At 40.0% G+C, this 26,948-nt stretch overlaps 1 protein-coding gene across 1 annotated transcript in view; it reads right to left on the reverse strand.

Annotated features, from left to right (window-relative positions):
• Nucleotides 1–411: 411 nt before the first annotated feature.
• Nucleotides 412–26,948, reverse strand: part of banp (BTG3 associated nuclear protein) — a 33,553-nt gene continuing 7,016 nt past the window's right edge. The window contains exons 8-13 of the mRNA XM_054619737.1: nt 26,189–26,344; nt 22,865–22,986; nt 21,764–21,835; nt 19,349–19,393; nt 5,674–5,814; nt 412–2,152 (exon numbers count right to left, since the gene is read on the reverse strand). Coding sequence (XP_054475712.1) covers nt 2,036–2,152; nt 5,674–5,814; nt 19,349–19,393; nt 21,764–21,835; nt 22,865–22,986; nt 26,189–26,344 — 653 coding nt within the window. The 3' untranslated portion in view covers nt 412–2,035. The remainder of the gene's footprint in view (nt 2,153–5,673; nt 5,815–19,348; nt 19,394–21,763; nt 21,836–22,864; nt 22,987–26,188; nt 26,345–26,948) is intronic.

Below are 26,948 nucleotides of genomic sequence, written 5' to 3' on the forward strand. Positions count from 1 at the left end.
CTCTGTCCATCACTCCACTCCTTCTTCTCAAACATGCAGCCTGCTTCCAAACAATCTCATCACTCCATCTATCATTCATTCCTGTTTTCACCAGGTTATCTTAGAGGCAGCCAGAGAGGGGCCGTCGCCATGGCTACCGCTCTAGCTCCTGGATGGAGCCCAGGGTTGTAAAAGTGAAGAGCAGAGTCGGTTCCCTTCCAAGTCCACGATTTAATGGAGGGGTCACGGGAGACAGTTGTCCAAGCCAACGTTTTAACTCAGCTACATCAAGATTATTTTTAAAAGGATGGAACCACCACTCTATCCCACTAAATTTCAGCCCAGCTAAGTGCATCATTTTTAATGGGGATTTAAATGGACTTTACCACAACTTCCCAAGGAGAAAGAGGAAAAAACAAGTTGAGTGGGAGAAGAGGAGTACGTTAAGAGGGCCAGAGAAGGGAATGGACAAGATGGATGAAGAGGCAGTGTAAAGTCGGTCAGAGACAGCAACAGACTGAAGGGAAACAAGAGGAAGCAGCCAAGATCGTGGATGTTGTACTATCAAGTTCATTTTGTCGCCTGGTTCCTTCCCCCAACTCCAAAATACACCATTACATCACCGAGCATGGGAAACTTCCCACAACCAACACGGCCTCAGAGTGTCTAGCTTATCTCTTTTATTGCTGACTGCAGAGATATTCATCATTAGCGGAGCATTACAACACATGTGTTTTTACTGACAGAATAAACAAAAACCATGCAGTGGGCTTTATGAAGATTTTGAAGAAATGTAATTACAGCCCAAACACTTGTATAATGAGGATTGTCTTTTAACAAAAAACCCTTTTGAGACCATGTAAAAGCTTAGCTTACATGGTTGCTGACAATACAGTAGGCTAATCCTATGGTTATTGCCATTGACATGACACATATTTACTTAAAAAACAGTAAACACAGTAAATTAGCTCAACATGAAACAAGACCTCAGAACCAGACTATCATTTCACGCTCTCTTCAATTGTCTGTTTGTAGTCGATGAAAGCAAAGTCATGCCTTGGACATTTTTGAAGCGATTTTGATGACCAGGGTTAGAAATGACGAGAAAATACAGAGAGAAACTAAAATAAAAACACACTTTTATGGCAACCACAAACATTTTTTTATTCACATGAATGTATCTTTCACTGAGTCAAAACTGGGGTGAATAAACAACTTCAAGGTTTCCTTGGTTTTCTTGAAGTAACTTGTCCTGCATATCACTCTTCTATTTCATGGTCTTCTACCTCCAAAATTAAAGCTCTTCAAAAATGTCAGCATGTAACATTAGATAAATCAAACAAAGAAACAAAGCTGTGTGGCTAAAGCAATATGAAAACAAGAAGAGCAAAGTGAAGGAAGGCAAGGCTCGCAGCCGGGAGACATGGCATGGACTGAATCAAGGAGAATGACAGGAAACCAAATTAATCACAAACAAGAGAGGCTGTGCTCAGCTAAATCTACTTTCCACTGCAGTCCACCGTGACAAGACGTGACGAGAAAAGGAGCACAGTACTGGTTGTGTGAGCTGGGATTCAGGGGTTATGGGATTAGCCAAGTGGCTCAAATCCAAATAACTCCACTATGTTCCAAGTTGATGTAAACAAGCATGTGTGTTGATGAAGTGGCAGGGTGATGGTCTGCATAAGTAGCATCCTCCCTGGATAGACAACAATCCCGCTGTGTATCCTGCAGTGGGCCAAGAGCTTCTGGTGATGAAAACACCAGAAAGACCCCAGTTGATTTTTTTGTATCAGGGTCTTTCAAGTTTTCTGAAAGTTTTCCACACAAGTTTCCTCATTGAGACATCTGGTTGGCAATGAACTGAGGAGATTGGATAAAACAAACAAAAACAGAAAATGTTTCTTCCCTGTGTTTTATCATTAACCTTCAGTATTTATTAGAAATGCTTCCTGACTCAGTTGCTTGTCAGACTGTGTGCATTTGTCGACCTCTGAGACTTGTCGGGCCATGCTGTGGAGCAGAGTTCAGTGCCGCGTTGAACCAGAGGGGGCTCTCAGCTGGCCACAGATGTAACAATCTGGACCACTTCACCGTTCTCTCCCTGGATGGCCCCCTGGATGGCCTCTTTCACCTCCATGTCCGCCTGAAGGGCCGGGGCCAGCTCAGCAGCCTGCGACACATGAGAGAGAGGAGAGGGAAAAGGTGATAATTGGGAAGACTTTTGAGATCTGATGTTGCATCCCGCTGTAGCTAGTCAGAGTCATTATGAAAAGGCTGTTACACAAGTTTTGTTTCCTGTGAAAAAACAGATGCAGACGAACCATTATATTGCCCCTACCCTTGTGTCATTGGGGGAGACATCCACAGTGAACGGACAAAAGATAGAAGGAGCGGAGGAATGACAAGAGAGATTAGGGCAGAGATGTATCAGAGAGAAGAAAGAGGAAGACAGTTGGTGGAAGGACGGAGAAAAGAAGCAGAGCGACAGGTGAAGAGAGACTTGACAAGTGATGAGCTATTTGTATTTTAATGCTCTCTGGCTGTCTCTATGGGCGGTTTCAGACAGAGTGAGGTATTGTGTGGGTAAAAAAACCCTAGAAAAGAAGAGAGGTTCATGACTCAGTCCTGGATGATGACCATGAAGAGTGACTCATTCCTTCCTCAAATGTAAGCCAGAGGTTCCCTCAAACACACCTGCAGCATTTAATCCTCCCTCCCAGCATGCTGTCACCAGACAACAGCGTTGAATGGAGCACAGCTGCACCACAGCAGCACAGTGCAACAACACATGAGGCTGACACGCTGTGACCACTGGCGGTAAGGAGGCCAAGTGAATATACGGATCAATGTTTTTCATTGAGAACTTGAAACATTGGACATCTTGAACTGTCAAGTCTTGTTACCCATTTGGAAATACTCATAGATAATAGATCCATTGCTTTGTGGTCAAACTGGGCTAATGGTGCTCTGTAGCCCTAGCTTTGGACCTGAGCTGGAGATAAACAATGTTGCATCAAAAGTTTATCACTGACTCGCAGACATGCCCATTAGAATGCCAAAATATAACAGTGTGTTGCCCCCTACTTCATCGAGTTTGGGTAATGGAAACTATTAAATAAAGACAGGAAAAATGCAGAGATAAATAAACACAAAAGCCTAAGTAAGTTTTCAAGACCTTGTATAAATGCTACCATATGTCTGGAAACAGATCAGAGCAATTCATGTGATTCAACACTTTTCAGAAAAGGGAAAAGGAAAAGCACAGCGCTAACCTTCAACTGAACTTTGAACTGAAAGCCAGCAACGTTTACACTTAGGGACATTGAAGCCCAACTGTGATAATAACCCCCCAAGTACCATACGGTGGGTCTATGCTCCCACACAGGCTACTCAATGCTACGCTGTGTCTTCATTTTCACCCTTCTGTTTTATTTGTTTGCAAACATATTTTGTTAAGTGCTCGATTATTGGTGGGAGATTTAACGAAAAGTGTGCTTGAACATACTGGTGGCACCTATGCTGTCCACACCGTACATTATTTCTGGCACTAATGTCTACTGAAAATCTGCTTTTGAGGAGTTTCAAAATTGTTTGAACAATAAACACCACATTGTTAACAAGCAGTTTCATTCTGTCCAAGCGCATGTCTCTGCACATGTCCCTCAAACTCTATTAAACAGAACGCTGATGAGTGATCAGACTTCTGCCTGACTTTGTTGATTTCTGTCAAGATCTGTGTACAATCAAACATTAGGAGAAAAAAAAAAGAAATCCATTCAAACGAATCAGTTGCGTAAACAAACAGTCTGATTGCTCGCTGCGCTGAGAAACATGGAGCACAGACCTTGGAATGCAGTGTATGGGGCGGCAATCATTATGCATGCTTGTTAGAGTTTATCAGTTTGTGTATGATCCCCACCCAATACAATTCATCACTATAGGATGCGTTGATCACATCTATCCTCACAGAGGCAAGCAACCAATTACCTAGACAACTACAGACAACAAAAGGACAACAAGACAGTGTCTTACTGAGAAAGCAAAACTAGAAAATCCCAAAACTAAGTGCATCACTGGCTGCAGGGAGATCCATATCAGGATAAACGTAAGGCTGGTATTTTACACAGCCATAAATCATTTCATGTTTTTCTCTTTGTATGAGACCCACATCAGGACTAGAGGGTACCCATTTTAACATGGGACTTGAGGGAAAGAAGCAGAAAGAAGAAAATGTGATATTCAATATATTTTGGAAAAAACAAATAGCAGAGACTACAAAGGAAAAGTGTGGTTCCTTTATATTCCTCGCGTTTAAACTGACTTCAAAGACCACGATGCCGTGTGCCTGGGCACCATCCCGATTCCACATGTGGCACATTTCTCCAAAAACATAACCATCAAGGGATTTTAGGCAAATCTAACAATTACTACTCTTCTCTTTGTAACACTCCACTTCATTATGTTAAATTACAGTTTGTTCAAACGATCAGCGCAATAACTGAAAGCTGAATGTAATTTATTTGAGCACAATAATGACAACAGGGGAAAAAGCAGACCCATTATCCTTTCCATCATAACATTACAGTAATTATGAGGAAATATTACAGGATGTTTTCTGCCTCATTATGAAGCTTATCAAATCATTATAGCATGAAAGAAGGCAGGTGTCGGCCAAAACAACCCAAACCCTTGGATGCCTGTCAGCCCCTAACTTCTCGAAGAAAAAAATAGAAAATAAAGCGAAGAAGATATGTATGAATTCCTAAATGTGGAAAAATATATATATTTTATATTTTAGGTGAATGGAGCTTAATTATTCACCACTTTTTGGTAAATGCATTTTCAGCTTTAAGAGAATGTATCAGCAGGTCTATAGCATGATTGATGAAACTAACTTTTTTTGTTTTTTAATTGTTCACGGGTATTTTTACTGCAGCATTTGTCTTAAGCACATAAAGGTGTTTTGGGGCTTTGACACAAGCATAATGATCCACTGTTCCAATTGGATGGCAGTACAGTATTGTAAAAAGGGGCAACAGGCAATGTAAGATAACTCCTATACTTAAGCAAAATTGAAGTTATTTTTAAAAGTAAACTTTAAAATCCATATTTGCATATAAAAACCATACTCCTCTAACTTCTTGGCACCTTTTTTTGGCTGATTTTAAACATGGAGAGCAATTTTGTCTAGAATGAATACAAATAAAAAGAAATGTTCCTGATTTGGAACAAGAACACTGAATCTACATTTCAGTTCCTCTCTGTTACTTCTACAATGCAAAGTCTTATAAAACGTAACATCCTGGGACTTGAATGCCAAGCACCAAGCATACAGTATAGATTAATGGCATCAATGAAAGACTGATTCCTGATCTACAGTATGTATTTCAGACTGAAGGAAAGAAGCGAGGAACAGTCGTTTATTATGGATTGCACATGTAGTTGAACTGATTTAGATTAGTACCATGGTCTGTTGTAGCTCAGACAATAGATGCATACTTAAGCACTTGGAATGCTACCCAGTTACAAACAATCTGAGACTGTGTACACGTGTACAAGAGTCTGGAAGAGTTTGCATTTGTGTGTGTGTGTGTGTGTTGTGTGTGTGTGTGTGTGTGTGTGTGTGTGTGTGTGTGTGTGTGTGTGTGTGTGTGTGTGTGTGTGTGTGTGTGTGTGTGTGTGTAGTTTTACCTGTACGGCAGCTGTGTGATCTGCGACGGGGGCTAGTTGGACGTACTGCACTTGGATGTCAGGAGGGAGGGGGGAGCCCTCTACAGCTGTGGCCCCGCCATCAGCTGATGCCACCGCTATGAGCTGAGCCCCACGTAGCACCTAGAGCAGTTGAGAAGAGAGAGGACAAAAGAACAGTCAACCATAACTGATGTTTTCAGTCCATTTAATCTGCTCTCATTTCTACATAATAGTATAATATATCCAAATGAGACCCCCTCATTAGCTTCATCTAGCTAAGTTTAAAAGCAGCAATCAGGCTGGCTCTGCAATGATCTACAGCACACACCACTAGAAACAAGAAAATAAAAACAAATAGCAGAAAGTCTCATTTATGTCCTATCTGATGTGTTTATGTTCTTTTATTGATTACAGCCATCAGTGTTAACAAGCACAGTGTCTCATAAACACACCAAGGAACTTTGTGGCAAGGAAAGAGTCATGTGGCGGTATCATGGTGACGTATATAAACATTTCAGTCCTCCTGTTCCCTGCTTCTCGTCCCCACCTCTGTTTATGCATTGAGTTGGAGAGGAACTTTATGGTCCATTCAACTCAATTATATTTTTTACACGTTTTGTTTTGCTAGGCTCCATAACATGATATGCTAGCGAGGATTCATTTTTATTTGGGTTCATTTAATTTAAGTCATATTTAGAAAAAAAAAAAATGAAATTTGCAGAGAATGAAGAATGAGGCATCGCAGGGGGACCCTAATCTCCCAGTGTTGAAAGTCAGCCAGGCGACATTAGAGCTCTGTGGTTCTGACGCACTAATTACAGAGAAGGCAAGTGCAGCTGGAGTGTTGTCGGATATTCCTATAGTTTGTTGAGCCTAGTCCTATAGATAGACTGCAACCACATACAAAGGGCACCATGTGTGTGATCTCGTACAAGTGTATGCACACACACGTGCTCTGGGATTTGCAAGAACTGCTGTTAATTTGGAAAGCATCACTCCGATGTGACAACAGACATACAAATTAACGGACAACCCCCTGTCAACACAGACACAGAAAAAGATGAATGGAGGGAAACATGCACTCGGCTTTGTGCTGTTGCTTTGGGATGCACCGATTGTGAAATTCTGGGGCGATACAATTTGGCCGATGGCAGATGTTTTTGTTGGTGTAATTTATTTAGTTATTTATTCTCCTTCTTGTGACAGAGTAACAAAAAAACTAACTCTCTTCACTGTTTTAAAGTCATTCAGCATCTCATCACAAATTATGAAACAATCTTTAATATCCCCGTCTCTAAAATGAGATATATAAATCTATATATTTCTTTTTAAATAACTGCTTTAAACCTTTTTTTTAGCCCACCATACAACCATCTACTCAATTAGAAGATTTTTTAGTACTTGCCTAGCCCTCAAAAACATTCCTTTTGTGAAACATGAATAAAACGTAAAAAAGCTCCACAGTGCTTGAAAGTTCAAACAAATGTAGTGAAAGTGCTCTTTGGTAGGGACCACTAAATAATTAAAGGCACTCTTCATGCAAAAAGTGTAAGTGCCTTTAATCGGACGCCTTTTTCCAATATACCAAAAAAACCAACTAAAAACATAGACAGTGTTTGTACATTAACATTGCGGTGGTTTACGACCCAGAAGTAGCTGCAGAGACAGTCTGTTGTAACTCAACTCTGTCTAAACATGTACAAGGAGGGACCTTCCTTTTTTTTTTTGATAAATCAATAATTATTAAATGTAAACGTAAAAGCTATCAGAAAAATAAATAGGGCTACCTTTCATCTCTTGTGTTTTCCATACAGAATACAACTTCCTTGTCACTGATCTTTCTCCAAGACATTGTAATACTCCCTCACTGCAGACATTTCCTTTTACTTTTATTTGTCAACAAACCAAATGTGAGCACAGCAACCCAATGACCCTCTTATTTCATGCAAGATTCATGTCCATCCAGTGGCTTCTTCTCCGTATCAGCAGCTGCAATAGCAGTATATGCTAGCTGCTGTTGTCCGAGTCTTACAGCAAGGCCTCATTTATATTTTTCCCAGTTTCATGGCCTTGGACTGAACACAGACCTCTTTCAGTGTATCCTGTCTGGCAGGTTTCATATGCATGTTGTCTTTGTATGCTTTCATTGCAATGTTATGTGAGGTCTCCAGCTGCGCTTGGTACTGGGACTGGTTGGGGCATGCTAAACAGACATTAAAATTCAAGGGAGAATATGCAAGCCTGCAGAAAAACCCAAACCTCACAAACCTCAATTACAGATGATGTTTGTTGCCCCCTAACCCTTCCAATCCCAAAGTCCCACACTGCATCCCAACCCCCAGCCCAACCTTTGCTTTGAAGTTCTGAGTTACTGACGGGCCCCGAAGGTTCAGTTAACCCCCCCTCAACCCGCCGACTTGCCCCATCATCTAAGAGACTTTGCCAGTTTCACCACAAAATCTGCCGCCTCATCGCCAGAACGCGCCGGGCCCAGTCGGCCCGATGGAAGCTATTAGTGTTAGAAGTTTGCCTGACTTAACCGTTTAGAGAACCAGGACTCTTCAAGCAGAGACATGGACTGAGGCTGTGTGAGCTAGACTCTTAATAATGCAGATGACTGTTTGAGCCGGGTCAAATGAATCACTTTTTGAGGTCCCATAAAACATTCCTGATCAATTAGAGCATAAGCCTGGAGGGTTAGTGTAAACAGTAATAAGACGGTATTAAAAAGAACACTACAACATATTGGGAAAGAAGCTTATTTGCTTTCCTACAGAGAGTTAGAAGAGAAGATCGATACCACTCTCATGTCCGTGCACTAAATATGAAGCTGGAGCTAGCAGCCAGTTAGCTTAACTTAGCATAACGACTGGGAGCAGGCTGAAACAGCTAACTTGGCTCTGTCTAAGCTAAGCTGACAGTCTCCTGACATCAGTGAATAAATATATTTCCCAAAATGTCAAACAATACATACTTCAAGTAAGGATCATCCCAAAGATCCTAAATCCATAAAAAAAATGCTCAGTCAGTCACCTCATTGAGGAGAGTGAGAATCCACATTTATTGCCAGCTGTCAAGTGTTTCTTCACGGTAGACATCCAGAGGGATCCATCCTGATCCCCCCGCACTTTATCACCCTGTTCTCTTATAAGAAATTAAACGCAGCTTTTGCCAAGCGTGCATCTGTCTGCAGTCAATGTATGTAAACATATGTGTGTAGAAACTCAAGCATGAGTTGTTACGGTACTGTAACTGTGCACTTACCGCAGTTCAAGAGATTCTATGTTTCATACTTGAGATCATAAACACTCGTCTAACTCAATTAGATCCTAAACCTCCATTTGTGAGCAGTTTGCATTCTCAGCTGTGAGGAGCAGCACACGGAGGCTCAGAGAAGCATTTACAGAGTTGGAACGGTGTGTGAGATCTCTGCAGCGATTACACAGGAACTTCTCGGGTCCACATCCTGTCCCACGACTGGCTTTGTCAGAGAACTCCTCTTCGCTATTTTGTTGTATTACTGTCATGCTTGGTATTTAAGTTTGACTCAGTCGAAAACAATCAAATGCTAAATCGACGCTCAAGAAACGTACATCGCCTTCACAAATGATGCCAGGAATTTGTTTACTCAGGGATACATTGTTAGTCTTGTAGTATAATATATTTTCCCCTTTAGACATAAACCATTAATTTGTTGTCAATAATTGCCACAAGGTTGGAAGCTCATATAAAACCCTACTAAGCACCATTACATAATTGTGAGAGTACTGATGATAATAACTCTAATAACGCTTGTTTGGCAATGTTGCAAAAACAATAATAAGCTCAAAATTACCTCAAGGAAATGTTTTATGAGGTAGAAAGTTAGCTAACAATAAAGATTTTTAGTAGAAACTAATAAATTATACGATAAGGTGAGAAATGTTTGGGGGGGCTGGGTAAAACTTTACAATCTTGCCTAACTGCCTCCGTTTGTAAGGAAAAGCTGGTATGACTCAGTTAAAATCCAGACCAATATATTCGTTTTGACGTTGTGAGCTCAATTTATCAGAAACAGGGGCCATAAGCAGATGGATTAGTGGATTAGTTAATGTCGATCTGAAATTTTAGGGACTGGGACCCAAATATAATCAGCGCCGGCTGGCTGGCCACCCCAAGCAAGACTAAAGGGCTATGATACTGCAGCACAGTACTGGAGAGAAGAGAGCTGAATAATCAAGAGCATCTTAAATTCTCTGCAGGCTTCACTATCTACCATGGCCTTGAGAAAATAGGGAAAGAAAAAAAAAATATCTTTTGATGATGCTGTAATGCTTTCAGTAATGGATCCAGGGCACCAAGGAAACACAGCAATATGAGAGCAAAGACACAAACATGAACAACAACAGCCGCTTAATGCAAAAAACATGAATGATTCCAAGACTGTAAGACAATAACCAACTGGATAAACAAGGCTCTGCTGCCCATCCCTTGTCTGTGCGCAATGCACCAATCAGAAAATGTGTTTTATAACACAAGATCCTCCTTTTAAAAGAATCAAAAATCCATACACAAAAGACATTTTTCTGTGCTCAACAAAAAGAGAGCCACACAAATATGGTTCCTATCATCCCCGGAGGAATAGCTCCTCTTCTTTCAGATCTGAAAAAAAAAACAAAAAAAAAAAAAAAAAAAAAAACAGGGAACAACCAAAACAGGGAAATGAAAAAAGAAACATTTGGACCTTTGGGTGGCTGGAACTTCCTCTCAGCTCCACAGCCGGCAACAACATCTGCAACTGCCAACCGTGGACAGATGTCCAAGTAGAAACATTAGCTCTGGGTGGGTAGGTGGGGTAGAGGGAGAGGAGGGAGGGGTGCTAAGCCCTGGCTGCGACTTGGCTGTAAAGATGCCCATTGACACAGCGGGGTGCTGAGTGAGTGTTTAGTGTAGACTGGGAAAATGATCCCACTGGCCTAAATATGTCTCACTGCAAGCTTGAACTCTTTTTATTTTAGTCTGAGGACGATTCTGGTTTCAGCTGGGCCTCAGCTTGTAATGATTGAAGAGACAACAGAGGGCTTCTCATACAAATCAAAAGATGTCAAAAGCTGTAATAAAAGCCAAAAAGTATCACGCTTTTTTTCCTCTTATGATTCGTGAATTCTGTCACATATTTGCAGTTATAGGTCAGGTTTTTGACTAGTGATATTACCATAGATTACTGTGGAAATACTGTCCACACATCCGTATTATAAATCGGTATGTCTTGCAAGACCCCTGGACTTGTAACATTTCCCACTGCTTCCCATCTCCACCCACTCCCTGACACAGTTTCTACACCAGAGCTCAACACCTGCATCCAATCAAACCCTCCCTCGCATCCTTTGCTCTTCAACTCCCACCAGAACACTGGAAGTCAGATTCAGACAGGACTCCGAGAGGTTTTATGACAAAACCAGCTAGAATTGAATTCTGATCCAGAACCGGCAAATCAAAAAGGGGACTGATGACAAAAATAACAGGCCTTATGAAGAGTCATTCCATTGAAGGGTTTCTCTGTTCTCTAGCACAAATGCAAACTTGGCCTGCTTAATTAACAAAGGCATTTTTACAATGTCTGTAAATTTCATGATTTAAGATGATGACTTTATCGTGTTTCCAATTATCCTGTTTAATTCAATGGAGCCAGAGGAAATGATATACACAGGTTGTAGAACTCAACTAACAAAATATCACACTGCACAAAATACTCATCTGAACAAGTCATTTAATCTAGTATTGAGACAGAAACTATACAAGCACAATGACGAGGGCCAAGACATTTCTTCAATCGAATGCCATTTATCTGACACAACTGAAGTGAAACATCCAAAACTGTTTATGGTTCTGGCACGTCCTTTTAAAACACAATAACATAAATATCCCAAACAAGTGAAGATGCTATACAAATTAGATTCCAAGACTAAACATGTCCAGGTGACCCAAGACTGAACTTTTAAGCAGTACACCCAAACGGCCAAGAAATCTCTCTTGTAGAGGACTCAAGAGAGAAGAGGACTCAGAGGGTCCTGAAATCAACAGGCAAGAATCCAACAGCTTTACATCAAGTCTCAGATCTGCCTTGAAAGACATCTGTCATCTTACATCAGCACACAGCACACTGGAGTCTGACTGAGACATCACATCAGATAAAATCACTTTTACTGCTGCCTGTACACTTGCCAGCACTGGTAAAAGAGAAAACAAAACAAACCATTCAGAGGACTCTCCATCAAGAAACATCCATCTCATCCATCTGGCTTGTGCTTTCTCTGGCATATACATTTAATAGTCATGTTAATGTTTAGAAGAATGTGTAGTCTGGATTTTACAAAACACCTTTGGTTGCAGTGTATGTAGGCTGTTTCTTTTTTTTTATTTCTTTAATTTGCATGAAAAACAAGTTTTATTGTTCCCCCAAGGCAAGTCATGCTGCGTTTTTTATTCCAAACACACTTCTTTGCATTCATTAGACTCCATTTTTGTGGTGCATTTGCACACAAAAATAAGACGGAAATCAGAAATTTCCCATGCCATGATTCTTGTAAAGACTGATGAGTAATCTAGTTACGTTAATCAAATACTGCTTTTTCAGATTATTTGTCAAATATTCAGATTATGTTGTTTACATGGCAGATGTATTACCTTATCCAGGTCTAATTAACCTAGAGCCCATTCAAATGCACAAACTACTGCTTTAATATTTCCTGTTGAAGTTGAAACTGATTCCGGTCCATGCTGATGGTGTTTCATGCTGAAATGCATCTACAACATCTGTTCCCTCTTACTCACACTCCAGCGAGTCTTGGCTCTGCCCACAAAGAATAAGATGACACCACTGGGGGTATCCTCCTCTGACCTGTTCTAAAATGCTGAGATACAACCACACACCTACACACACACACACACAAACAGAACGACGGTTTCCCCGATCTGTGGCCCTTTATCTACCGGCAGTGATGCCATAAGGACACAAAGCAGACCCCTACTCCTTTGAAACAGGATACACCACAAGACCTCTAAATGCTTGACTGCTTACGTACGTCGCACTTACTCTAAACATTGGTCATAAAACATGTTGTTTGTATCTTTTCATCTCATTTTTGCCCTCCTCTTGAATGACAGGAATCCCAACAACCCCTTACATATTAGAAAACAACATTCTTGGGCAGAGAGAGAAAAAGGACAACTGAGGATCTCAGGCTACAGGCCAGCAGTTTGATTCCAGCACATATCACACCCTGATACTCTGAGGTTAACCTTACAGATTGTTCAAGCATCTGCTTTTTGTGTACACATGACAAATCAAGAGATACTGTCCTAGAACCCCAGACTTTTATGATGCTAACTAACAACAGACATTGAAGAATAGATGTCTGTAATTAATCTATTTCCCCTTCATCTTTTCTTTATTACCTCACATAATTCTCTCACTATTCCTTGTTTGGCTCTCTTTTTCTCATCCTCTGCTTCATCCACCCATTGACACGTCCTTCTCGTGCTGTGCACCGTCACTCTTAAACGATACGCTGCCTGTATTTATCCTAGTTCTGGACTGGTTCTGTGTTTACAGGTCCTGACAGGACTGACAGAGGGACCAGTGCCGAGAGAGTGACCATGAAAGATGCCCCTTGGGAGTGTCCAACAGATGCACCACAACATGTGCTGATGGGAAGAGGTTCAATTAAGGGAAGGAAGTGAGGTGGAGGGGGAGACTTTCTTCAGACTCTTGACAATCACATCTAAGGCCCCCAGATGGGCGGCATTCAGTCCATCATTGATAAATGAGGCAGTTGGATGACACGATCTGTAAGTTTGGCAAGGCTTTATAGCAGTCTCTAGAGATTACAGTTATCTGACAGGGTGAGTCCTGTGAAAACTGTGAGCTCACTAAACAGTGGATTTGCTGATCCTTTGTATGTCGTATTTTTTAATCATTTTTGTTTTGTTTTTCACATATTTGCAAAGAAGAGTGACAGCAAAGAAGGTTAAGGGAAAAAGGGGGGCATCCGAGGCCAAATTGGGCACATTGCATTTGCCTTAGCCATTTGAGCTAATGAAGGGTACCGCCACCTTCAATTATTTTATGTGGCACGTGGTACCATCACAGCTCAACAAGTCTCAGTTTTCAATCACGAAAGGGACAAAACATCTCTTCTAGACGGTGTCCCTTTTTGGCTTTCCTCTCCCCATCATTTTTTCAATCTTGTCTCATCAGTCACTCCTTTCATCTTCCAATCCTCCATTTGGTCTGCTTCATTGTATGGTTGGATCCCAACACAGAGAGAAGGGCACTAGATAAGAGGCTATGACAGACAGGGAGTTCAGTAAAAGACTAGTTATTTTATGGTTTCCTGGGTCGGCCTTTTATTCTGTCTGCATGAGAGTGCTTTTATAGGCTTGCAGAGAGCTTTGGATCCAATTTTGTACAGATTTTCAGCCGGCACAGCTGCGCTCAATTTAGTGCTTAGGTGACAAAGGCTGACGTAGAAGCGAATACAGAAACATCTGCAAAAAACACAGATCTGATATGTGCATATGCAGTTAGACAAACAAACAATAAATAAATGCAATAAATCTCTGGTGACAATATAGAGCATGATGGGTGGACATAGGGCACACAGAAGGGTAAGTCAATCGTTCAAGTAACAAAGTCTCACTACATGGGCTCAAGTTAATTCTTAATGCTAAGAAAACCAAATTCATGACTTTGTCTAGGGCTCATTCACAATCGCCAGGTGACACAAATCACTATACTCTAAATGGGGACTTAATTGAAGAAGTAACATCATACAAGTATTGAAAAATTGTTGTTGATGGTTGTACTTTTTGGGCCGTTGTGTATATTTCTATGTTAACTTCAAATGGTATGCTGTCTTAGCCAGTTCTCCCTCGGAAAATAAATATCTATCAAGGGTTAAAGGAGCTGTATTTAACATTCAGAGCCCTAATATAGCAGCAAACAACTGGAGTAATGTCTAACTAAGCAGAGACTGAAGTCACTCTCCTTCTACTCTCCTTCTGTGTGTGTTGTTATCCAAGCTTCTCCTGCCTGTGTTTACCTAGCAGGCCCGGCCGCCTGTGCCTTCACTGCATGATAGTGCATGTGCGCATGCCCCACTGGTTGGCTCACGGCCCGTCACTTTGCATTTCTGTCGTTCTGCGGTTACAGATGGCAATGCCGTCCCAACTTTTGTTCCCCCTCAGGTTAACAAGGTTAGCTCTCTCAACACTTTTGCAATTGTTTGCGCTGTTAGCTGTAAGCTGCCAGGTAGCTGTCGCTATGTAATATAATAATAATAATAATAGTTCATTCTAGAGCATTATGCTACAGTAAGCAGAGCTTGATTAGAACCAGTTAACTTACTGGAAAGCATTATTTACTCACACACAACTGATGACCTGTGAGCATCCAAAGTCATCCTTGTTGAGGTAAACTAGCACATGTATAAGGGACAGTCTGCATAGTTCGTTGAACATTTTTATGTCGCTTTTTTTTGTTAAAAGGCATGTACACAAGTAATCAAACAATTCATTACCCGTACCCATCCCTAGTGGAGAGGTAAATAAATCAGTGAAGGGAATTACTAAACTGCTTCTATAATGAAGCTTCTAGATTTAGACTCATCATCTCATTGACAAATGACACAATTTGAGCTTTTGTCCAGGTAATGAATGATGCTTCTTGAATTCAGCTTGTAGCCAGATGCAACTCAAATGTCATCATGTGGCCTTTAAAAGACAGGTGTATCCTCAGCTATGTAGCACAGGGAAGAGGAAAGAAGAGACAGTGAGATAGGGAGGAGTGGAAAACTGCCCCAGAGAAAGAAAAATAAAAGAGAGTGATGAATTGTGCATACTAGATAACAAGAGCACAATTCTGCCAGACTACAAAATAAGTGACAACATACATAGCTTATTTAGCAATCAGACGTTTAAGAAAACACATCAGATTAAAGTCTGAACTGTTATGTCTTTGTCCAAGGTTCCTAACAAATGCTGGTCCAAGATACACTACACCAATCATGTAATATGTAATTTATGTGCGACCATAACTGGTCAAAGTGATTCACTGATATACTTGTTTGGGCTTTGTTTCCCTCAAGTGTCCGTACGTGAATTCTGGGGTTCATCAGATTTAAGAGCTGACTTAAGAGGCAGCCGCCCTCTGTTCCATGAGAATATGAAAATATGAAAGTGAGGAGACGCTGCCTACTGTAGTGTACCACTGTATGTGTGTGAAAAGCTCGACCTGCAACATGAAGTTCAAAGAATAAGTCACTGTGTTTGTTTTGGCAACGCACTCAACATATCATTTTACAGACCCAATCAAAGCATGAGCAAAAAAGAAAAGGAAAATAAAATAGCTTTTTATTGGACTAAGCTCCCAGACACTGCCGAGGGAATAGAGGCCTTTGAGCTGCTTTTTGTTTTTGCATCCTTTGGTGTCTATCTGCAAGAAACTAATGCCTATACAAATTCCACACTGCAGTTTCAAATAGCCTATCCTAAAACATACAGAACAGCTAGAAGTGATAAAACTGATGAGAATCTGCAAAGATTTCATCAACTCTCATGTACTCTGAACTGTGCAAGAGCTAAACCCAACTCTGGGTTAAATCCTAGAGAGACATAGAGCAATGCTGCTTTCAGAATGAGCGAGCGGGTCATTCGAGGACAGAAGCAGGCCTGTGTGTTTGTGTGTGACAGAGAAAAACAGCGTTGGGATGTGTGGTGACTACCTAAATGAATTGAAGGCACACACAGCTAAACAGCCAATAAAACAATACCAACAACAAAAAAACTAATATAAAGCAGATGCATTCACACATCACAAACGTGCAGGCACACATATAGCCTACGGCGTTTTGAACCAATGAGCAATAGGCTGATTGAAATCTGAATCAGACTATAAAATATACTGCTAAGCAGTGGAAAACACGTTTCCAGACGGTGAGTTGCTTATAACTCCTTCTTCATCCCAAATGTAGACATATTACAGAGAAGCTGGATGATTCTCTTTTCATGTGCAGGGTTGGAGGTCCAGTAATTCCTTATAAAATAATGTTTTTGTAATCACATTACTCTCTATATTCAAACAAAGTAAGGCATTACTTCATGAGTATTGTTGCTTGGTAAACCAAAACTAGAAAGGTATCACAATAACCTTAATAAGAGCCGTAGATGTGCAACAGCAGTGTGTGTATGCTGCCCTCTGTTTGCAATAACGGCATTGGTATTGGGATCCTGTGGGAGCTCCACAATTAAAACAAGGTTGGAGTAGAGACGTCAGAGCAGTTTGACATCTCTCATAGCGCTTGTGTGCAGCCTTTAAAAGAAAAAAACTTGAGACTTAATAAACCATGTGTAATCTGGTTTGATTAACAGGTTTGAAAAATTGCCTTCTTCTAACTCTGCCATCAATTCATAAGCCAGAAGTTTTTGAATTATGAGTAGAGTGTATGACTGAGCCAACGGAGTAGCAAATATAGCTCAGAAAGTCTGAATTTAAGGCTGTAGAATGTAGATTTTTGACCATTTTTACTGCAAACGTTGGAAGAAAGAAGTAATGCGGACTTACTGGGTTGTCAGACTGAAGGGGCTGCGTTGCTGGAGGTCGGATGTTTAAGGTACCGGTGAGGCAATGAAATACATCTGGTTTGATTAAGTGTTTCGAAGCTCATGAGATGCCAAAACACTGTATAGTGGTTTCTATTACTATGAGGAGGATTTTTACAGCTTTGGGAAAAAGATCGCGGCAACAATCATTCTATTCACTGTTGGTGCTGTTCAAGTGACTAAGTACAATACTTGGAATGTAAGCTTGCAAGTATTTGATTGGCCAATGACATGCGCCGCAAGATCCACAATTGTTTAAGGGCACATTGCAGAAGTATCATAATAAATATTGTAAGTCATTTACTTAAGGGTTCATGTCAAATTAATTGAGTTAAAAAGAAAAAAGAGAGTAATTTATCATGTGTATTTTTTTCATAATGATGCCAACAGTGAATATGTGTCACATCCAATCACATTTAAGGAAGTGAAAGAAGCCTTTACTGGCTGTTACATAAAAACACCTGTCCTAACACAATAACACAAAACAGCTTAACCACCAGATGGGCAGCGTGAGGAATAGCTTCCTTCCCTAAAGTCTTGCTTCTTGACAAACATGATGAATTCATGAATGTGAAATTATGTTTTGGTCTGCAGGCGTCCATATGTGTCCGGCAATGGTCAAACACAGACCGGCTCTGCTTTGATCGAGACTCGCTTGGATATCGGCGGAAAGAACAGAGAAACAGGAAGGGCCCTTGTCTAAAACATCCAAGACATAGATGAAGGAGGGGAGAGGGATGGACAAAGACAGAGACACTGGGAGGACACAAAAACATCTGAGTGTAGGCTGTGAGGATGTATGCTTCTTATTAGTGAAGCGTTATAACATCAAACTGCATAGTAGTTTGTGATGGTTTTGAATGTTATAAAAAAAAGAACTACTATGGATATAAATACTGCACATGTTAAAGCCTGGGCAAAACAACCAAAAGGCAAGATCAAAAAGATTATTCACATTTAACTAGATTTCCTGAAGTGCTAAAAGATTGTGTTTTAAATTTGCTCAACTATTACAGCATGAGTATTTTAAAGCTTTTGTGTTTTGAATAAAGATGAAGACTGGATGAAAACAGCTTTAACTGATGACACCATCATGAGCAAAACTAGGATGCTTGGTGACTCCCAATTTCAGACGGAGTACATTATCAGTGTACTTTGTACCGCTCGTAGCAGTATGGGGATATTTTTCTAAGAGTGAGTCGGTGTTTTGTTTATCGCCTCAGGTAAAACATGCACACACTGACAGCGCAGTACACGTTCATGCCAATGGTTTCACGCTATTCCACTGATCTACAGGTGGCGGTAACACGCCAAGAAATGTGACAAAGCATCAAGAAGGCAGGGAAGAAGAAAACTGCTAGCTAGTAAAGAAAAAAACTCAAGACCCCTTCAAATACGTAATTCTGAATGAGGCTGTCTTGAATGTTGCATTGGTCAAACATGGCCAGCGAACTAACACATCAGGGTCGCCACACTTAGAGCGAGGATATGAATTAGGGATGCACCGATACTGATACTAATATCGGGACACTCAAATAGCTGGTTGAGGTATCGGTGACAATGGGGCCGATCTATTCAATTTAGTTTTTTATTTATATACTATAAACATTATATAAAGGAATTTTCATTCCTGTTTAAGTTTTGACCAGTTTGTTGCTGCATTAAAAATGATTAATTTACCAAGTTGCTAGTGAACAATTAATTATTTTAATAATAAATAACAATTAAATAAATGTATTTATTTGTTATATTAAGTTTTTAAGTTTAAATTTAAGTTAAGCCTGAATCACTTCCACACAGTAAAGCGTTCAGCCTATTAATTAAACACTGGTATTACATCTGTACTCTGTTTCGGCTTAACACGGCTCAAATGATAAGGAAATATTTCAAAACAACAGACATCCACCATTGCTGCCATCTCGCCTTTGTTTTTAAAGGATTTGAGGTACTTTATGCACAAAAGTAACAAGGGATGCAAATATGTGGCTTATCCTCTACAGCATGGATTAATTAGTTATTGTGAACGTGGTCTTACCTGTCCATCCTGACCAACATGTACCTGGTGGATCTGGAGATTTCCCTGAAATAGAGGATAGATATTTCACGTCAAAGGCCTGATGCCACATTATACACACATAATCATTTGGCTATTTCAACCACCAAACATTGAGTCATGAAAATGATTCATCTTGCCCATTTCGTTGCCCTCCTATTTGCTCTAACCTGTATGGACGACAGATTACTTAAACCTTCATTGTTCCAAGGTGATTCAAGCCTTAAAAGGTGGTTAACTGAACTCTGTAAATCAACGTGGAAAGTGAAGTGTGACAGTGTCAAAATCTGAGAAGAATCAGAACTGTTTTTACATGTCTGAGCATTCAGGGTTTGGCAGAGGAGTTTTTATACCTGATGACATAAGAGTAAGAGGTAGAGGCAATGTCCTTGTATTAACGTCAATGATTGTGTAATTTCTGACTATGTGGAGGCTTTAGTAAACAACAATAGAAATCCATTCACAAAGGCACAAGCCTATCGCTGCATAATCAAGATGCAACGACCATCGTAAAGTATTTGAACACCCACAGTGATGTTTACAAGACCACAAAAGAGAGGACATCGTATAAGCCATATTTATCCGACCCAAACTTTTAGTTGTTTTCTCTTGTTAATTGTATTTCAAATATATATATATATATATAAAATATATCTTCCTGTAAGTCGCTTTGGATAAAAGCGTCTGCTAAATGACTGTAATGTAATGTAATGTAATATATATATATATATCAAATGCTGTCAGAGCTGCCATATGGCCAGAGAGCAGTGTAATCTCTCAAATAGCTCATTTCCTTTTCAAGCACGCTAAAACCAATGACTTTGATGAAAGGGGCCCGTTCCTAATGAAAACATATTGTATGAGTGGCAGTTGGGAGAAGCTGGACTTTGTTGCTAAGCTTTGAACTCCAAAAAACAAACAATATCATGGAATAGGAAGGAGAGAGGGGAGAAAAAAATCTGGGCTCAGCCACAAAGAGCAGGAAAGGCTTTAGAGCTTTTCTGCCTCCAATTCACTCCGTCTCTCTCACTCAACCATGTATTTCTCCCTCCGAGTGTCCTTAAGCACCACTGAACAGGAAATGAGAAAACACTTGGGCAAGGTGTCAATTGCTTTCGCATAAATTTCAAGCTGTCATGCATGTGTAGCACATATCATACAGTATGTGATTAAATGTGTATGTGTGTACATATATATCTCTTCTACATCCATTGAAATATAACTAACAATGGTCCTGATGTCGAAATTCCTCTTTGGAAATTCCTCTTTGGAATTAGATTTCTTTATTTTTCACTGGCAGGCCAATGCTGTGTGTGCATGTAGTGTGCATGTCTGGTGGGGGACATGAGACATCTGGGCATTATGTGGAAACAAAAGTCATAACCCCATGCAAAAGCAAGCGAATATATAAACATTACGGTACATCTGCTTTTGTTTAAATTCACTAAATGTTGTCAGGTATTACTCGGGTGGACTATTTGCTTATTCAAACAGAAACATTCAGGGTTGAAAAGAAACAAATGTTTTAATGACTCTTACCAAACCATTTTGACGAATGAAAAATATAAGTTTGATATATTAGAAGGCGATTCCTCCTCTTTCTTTTAGAAGAAATCTGGCTTTAATTCTCCGAAATGTAAGAAATCTGGCTTTAATTCTCCGAAATGTGAGTTTTGCAATAAGAAATATGATCGACCATTGGTAGCTAAAAATTTAAATATTTATTCTTCCACAGAGCTGAAGGATCAACCCTAATTTTCTGAAGAAACACTTAGTAATCCTTTAACATGGCAGAGAGCCTCATCAAAAGAAAACTGCAACTTTGTCGAATGTGTTAGGGAGCAGTTTTTCGTTAGTGAACCAAATAATGTATGAGAAGCTTAACTCTATTTCTTCACACTTGTAGTGTATCCATGCAAAAATGATCTTTAAGCATCCCTGGGTTCGTAATTATTGATTACTGTTCTCAACAAAAAGCTTGATTTAGCCAATTTGCATTAATTGCTAGCTAAATAAAAACAAAAGTCTTTGTGTCTGTATGTTAAGTAGAAATTGCACAGGGCAAACCAGGTTGCATTTGCTTAATCTACATGCTCACACAGAGATAATAGTTTGTTTCTAATGGCCAGTCAAATGATGCAAGTCATCAGCTGGCCTGAAGTAGACCAAATTACAAACCAGACTTCGAACAGAACATACTGACATTCAAAGTAGACAACATAATTGTTCTGCTCAGTAAACCACTTCCTTCTCAAGCATGAGTTTACTGTAACAGATTTATTCCGACGCGTTTGCTCAGAAATGTATTATACCAGGAAGAATGACTCAAGAAATGGAGTGGCTGATTGTTTCTCTCTTTTGTCTCTTGTTCTCACATTAACACACACAGACACTTGCCTCACTGTCCTGTGTGATCTGCACCTCCTCTCCTTGTGGCACCTGGGCGATATGCAGCTGACCCTGAGGAATCTGAGAGACACGGATGAAGGATCAAAGAGCTGAAGCTGGAAAGATTACACAAATAGGATCAAGAAATTTGCCAAGGCGTGTTTTCCTATGATCCTTCATATGATTTTCAACTGCAAAGAACATACATACTGGCCATTAAGAAATCAATATTTAAAATGTTCTAATATAAGGGGTGAAGATAAAAAATACACAGTTGTTGGTTTGTGCAAAAATGTATTTAGTAGTCTTTAGTTTAGTCTAATTAAACAAATCAAGTGGATCCAGATCACAGGAAAGGAGGTATAACATCAGAACATCTCAACATTGTGAATTATTAGGTAGCTTTGTATCACTGTCATTACAGTGGCTGTGCCAATGATTAGAGGTGGAGCCTCACAGAGGAATGTTCATGTTGTATCAGAAGAACGTGTGTAATAATTATAATCACATTTTTTAGTTAGAAACACTGACATTGCAACTCACACATATGCACTTAATTTACTGTCAAAAAACCCTCCTGACAAACATCGTCTCACAGCTTGTGTGTATCTGTCACGGGTTGTTTAATTATACAACATTAAACAAGACTAGTCCAAGATGCTCTCAAGTCAACAAATAACTTTCAACTCAATGACAAACCTTGGACGAATACATGGCACTTTACCAATTTGATTAATTGCAAATACAGTGTAACTTCAAAACTCAGATGTATTTAAGACTTTAAACAGGCCATCGAGTTTAATGAAGTGGTTCATCACTTGTTGAAGTTGTGTATTTTTGGTGATTTCAGGACACAGGGAGGACAAGATATGAATGGTCAAGTCTCTTCCTTCCTGTCAGCCCACATAAGCTGCTCTGTATTTCTGCAGAATGCTCCATGTGTCACTCTGGTGGGTGGAATGATCTTTCCCCCTGCTCTATAAACCCTGCTCTATGGGACCCTTGTATGACAGCAGTAAGACTCTTGCTGTTAGAAAATACGTTTTAGTGTGCTTGTCTATAAATTAAAATGGATTCAAAAAATTGAAGGGTGAAATCTCTGACACTCACCACCTGAACTTGTCCATCCTCCCCGATACGGTGGAACTGGACTTGTTGATTGGCCAGTGTGTAGTGCAAGGTCTGCTGGGTGGCCGTCTCAATGTGGCCCGTTTCTTCTGCCATGCCTCCCTCTGGTTAGGAAGACAAACAGCATGGTCAATTGTGCACTCATGTGGACAGTGGAAGTGGGTTAGGATTACATTGCAAATGTTTTTAGCACACATAAGAAATAAGGATGAGGTCTCTTAGACACAGACACACTAACCCACACCGCCCTCACGTGAACCAATGGATCTTAGCAACATATGGTAAAAAAAAAAAAAACTGGCCAGTTCCTAGGCCATCTGCTGGATGATGCCTTGTTTATACTTTATCAAAGGCCTAAATACACAACAAGGGCTCTCCAGATAGCCATCCAAACACATTCATGGTCTAGCAGCCAAACACAAACTCCAGGCCTCATTCTAAACACCCGCTATCACACCGGCAAGTTTGAAACCCCCGTATGGACCTGTCGCATCACCCAAGGCAGCTCTAAAACGACCAAAAGACCTCAAGACATCTTTCAGCAATAAAACACAGCAAAGTGCTCAGTGACAGTAGAGTCTGCATCAAATGCCAGAAACTAAACAAAACCAACACAATCGCAACTTCTCTGTACATGTAAAAATGTTCAGCAACAAAAGGATCATTTGGGAGAAGTGAGGATCGAAATGATTTTAGGTCATTTCTAGGAAACAGATCTTGCAACAATGAACGGTGCTGAAAAAGGCAGTCAGACTACTTTCTTGAGCAACAAAAAAGGAAGGTAGCTTTCAACGATGCAAATATACGACACATATAGCATACACTTCTAAAATTCTGTTTTGTGTTATGCTGCTTTGAAAAGAAAGGCTGCCTTTGGTTATTACTGCTATGTACTGTATTATGTAAATAATCCTCAGGACTTTTTGTTTGCCAGTCGAGGAAGCAAGAGCCAGATGATTGTGAAACCTCCAGTTTTGGTCTGAGTTCTCCTCGCTGGTTCTCTGACAAATAATGGTTTTAAAAGCAGAAGAATTGACTCTTTCTTGTCCATTAACAAGTAATCAGATTGAGTAAGGAATGATTGTTTGGTGTTTGTCTTTGCATGTTTGTGCATACACCATCTAACCTAGTATTTGTGTTGTACACTTTGGGGTGTGTGTGGCCTTAAAAGGAAGGGCCTGACAACTCACCCCTAGTGAGCACTCAAAGGATATTTGGGTTTCCCCTGCAGTCTGAATTTTCCCTGGTGCGAGGTGAGAGGTGATGGCTCACAGGGAGGGAAGGACAGCAGGCATTGTGTGCAGATCACAACCATCTGCAGCAAAACACACTGCATCTGCATTTGGCTTTAGGTCTTAAAATAGTTGTTATATAGCTGATGGCTGATGAAATAAGTCCTGTAGGAGTTTATAGTGTATGTGACTTTTTGTTGACTATTAACATACATTTTCCTGCATTAAGAGTTTTAAAACAGGCACTGAGAGAACAAAGGGACTTTGAATGAATCGTGTTATGGTGCAAAACAGCCAACAAGTGAGAAAAGGGTCCATGTCAAATATGAACCTTGGTCGTTTCACTGGTCATGCCAAAATTGATAGCAACAAATCTGTTGGGACTAGTTTAATGCTAATGGGCCATTGGTGCCGATCCATAGTAAATTTTGGCCAAAACTATTACAAAGCCTTCACTATCAAGATGACAAAGATAAAGAGGCTGACTAAACTTAGAACCTATTTCAAGTATTTCCCTCCATTACTTTTAAATTGGTTGAGCGCCAGTTCAAATTCACAGGTCAAAATTGAAAAACATTCTTCCATAACTACAAACAAACTAATGTAACAAGCCACTCCACGAAAACCAGTCCATTCTAAAAACCAGTGATGGCGTCACTGGTCCGTAAGCAATGAAAACAGCAGCAGATGTCTCTTTTTGGTCTGTAGTTGATTCTCACAACTGTGCACCTTGTTTGATTAGAAAACAGACCGAAAAACTTAGCAACGTTATCACCAGATAAAGACTTGTCGAGAGTGGAGCCAGGTAGATATTGGTTTTCTCAGAACATAGAGATAAATGTTGATGTGCTCACTCCCAAAGCATTTCACAAGAAAGGTGGCAGAAGGTTCTCAAGACTTCTTTTTTAAATAAAAACAATCCTTACGCTTTTAAATGTTGACTTGAATAGGATTTTTGAATGTTTAGTGTTTAACTTGTTTCAATCCATCCCAGTCATATCCATGATGATTCTCTGTCATATAATTTTACTTAAAAAGGTACCGCACACTAAAACATGTTTTTTAAGCTGTAAACTAAATGATTTGACAGTACTGTGATCAGCACATCAATGCTAGTGTTTATCTTGATATTTCTGACCAAATTTATACAGATCTTCATGTTATCAACTCATCGACTGTTTAAAATCAGCACTAGTCTTGTAAGGCATATTCTGAGATATAGTTGACAGTTTTGGATTAATCTATGTCATGAAAATAAAAGAATGTTAACAACCTCTAATAAGACCCCCCACCTGGACTCCTAGCTTATTTTTGTGTCATTTCAGTTCTGAGGAACAGTAAATTCCCCCCAGCCACATAAATATTTCCCATGCTGCTGTAGCTGTCATATTTCTCCATGCTGCGTTGGGGCTTTCATCATAAAGAGGTGGCCGTGGTTTCAACTCTCAGGCCCTTGCCCATATTTTTGTATTTTTCAAAATGATGCAGTGGGTGGCTAAGATCTGGTGATGAAGTTACACTTCAATATTTGGTATGTTGTGATTTGCCAAACTTCCTAACTTATGCTGATCTGTTCTCTGTCAAGTTTTTTTGTTTTAGACATGTTTGGATAAAGAGTGATACACAGTAAATAACCTACTCTAAATGTTTTGGAAACTACCACCAAAAAAGGACGGTGGTCTTTGATTAGAGAACTACACATCATTTTCTTAATGGATTCAATGCTCTTTTTCTTTGTCTCTCTTTCTAATTGGCTGTCACATAACATATAGGCAGTATTTATACAATGTCTGAATCAAAAAGCATATTCAGTAGTTTAAAAGAAAATCAATTGTCCTTAGTATGCATATTAGTGCCTCAAAGTGGACAAATAAGTAACAGTCCACACTGTTATGGGGTACGTGTGGTGTGAATATGAAGTTGATATTATATCTGTTTCTTGAGATATTGTGTCTACATAGAAACAACCACACACACGAGACAACATCCTATATAGTATGATCCATGGTCACGATGCACAGAAAGTTTTACAAACACATGCTTTACAGCCCCCAGACGATCATCTGTACTTTACCGGATGAACTGCGAGGTGTGCGTTTGGAGAAGCTCTTGACAGCCAGACTCTGGCCACGCTGCTTGCGTCTCCAGGCAGTGCGACACTTTGAGTCAATGCTCTGCTTGATGCGGTACCAGTCTGACTCAGTGATGCCAAATTTGTGGAATAGGTGGCCTGTGGGGACACAGAGAGGAAAAATGTCATCACATGCTATATGAATAAGAAATTATTGTTGGCTTGGTTGTGCATGGGTGTTTCATATATCACAATTAGTCTGTGTCTTGGCTATGTTCTTTTCTGTGTTTTTATATTTCCTTTTGTCTCCCTCCATTAAATGTTCCCTCTATTAAATTGCCTCCTCCTTTCTGTTTCAGTAGAACAGGAAATAATCTCATTTGCACTTTAGTGGAGTACCTCACATTTGTTACAACAACTCCACTGTATTAATTCACAGCACAGGAGCTCCTCCTAATCATCAAACTGTTCCATAATTTTTAGTCATTAGTTTGATGCATATTGTTACAGCTGGGCTGCTTATTAGGCACGTCAACCACAGCGCTCCTACATGCAAGGCACTTATCTTGTCGGTTAATGAGGGTCAGCTATCGATCAAAAGAAACCTATTTTTTTTTATAATTAAATCTGTATTTTTGATCTTGGGATAAATACGTGTATGTTGTAGGCTTGTTGGAACATTTAATCCTAAACATCTCAACAATGTCAGCATACAGCCGTATAACCTACATGCAATCTTTGCAAAAAATACCTGAGGGATTTA

The sequence above is a fragment of the Anoplopoma fimbria genome, chromosome 19, assembly GCF_027596085.1.
Source record: "Anoplopoma fimbria isolate UVic2021 breed Golden Eagle Sablefish chromosome 19, Afim_UVic_2022, whole genome shotgun sequence".
Classification (NCBI taxonomy): Eukaryota; Metazoa; Chordata; class Actinopteri; order Perciformes; family Anoplopomatidae; genus Anoplopoma; species Anoplopoma fimbria.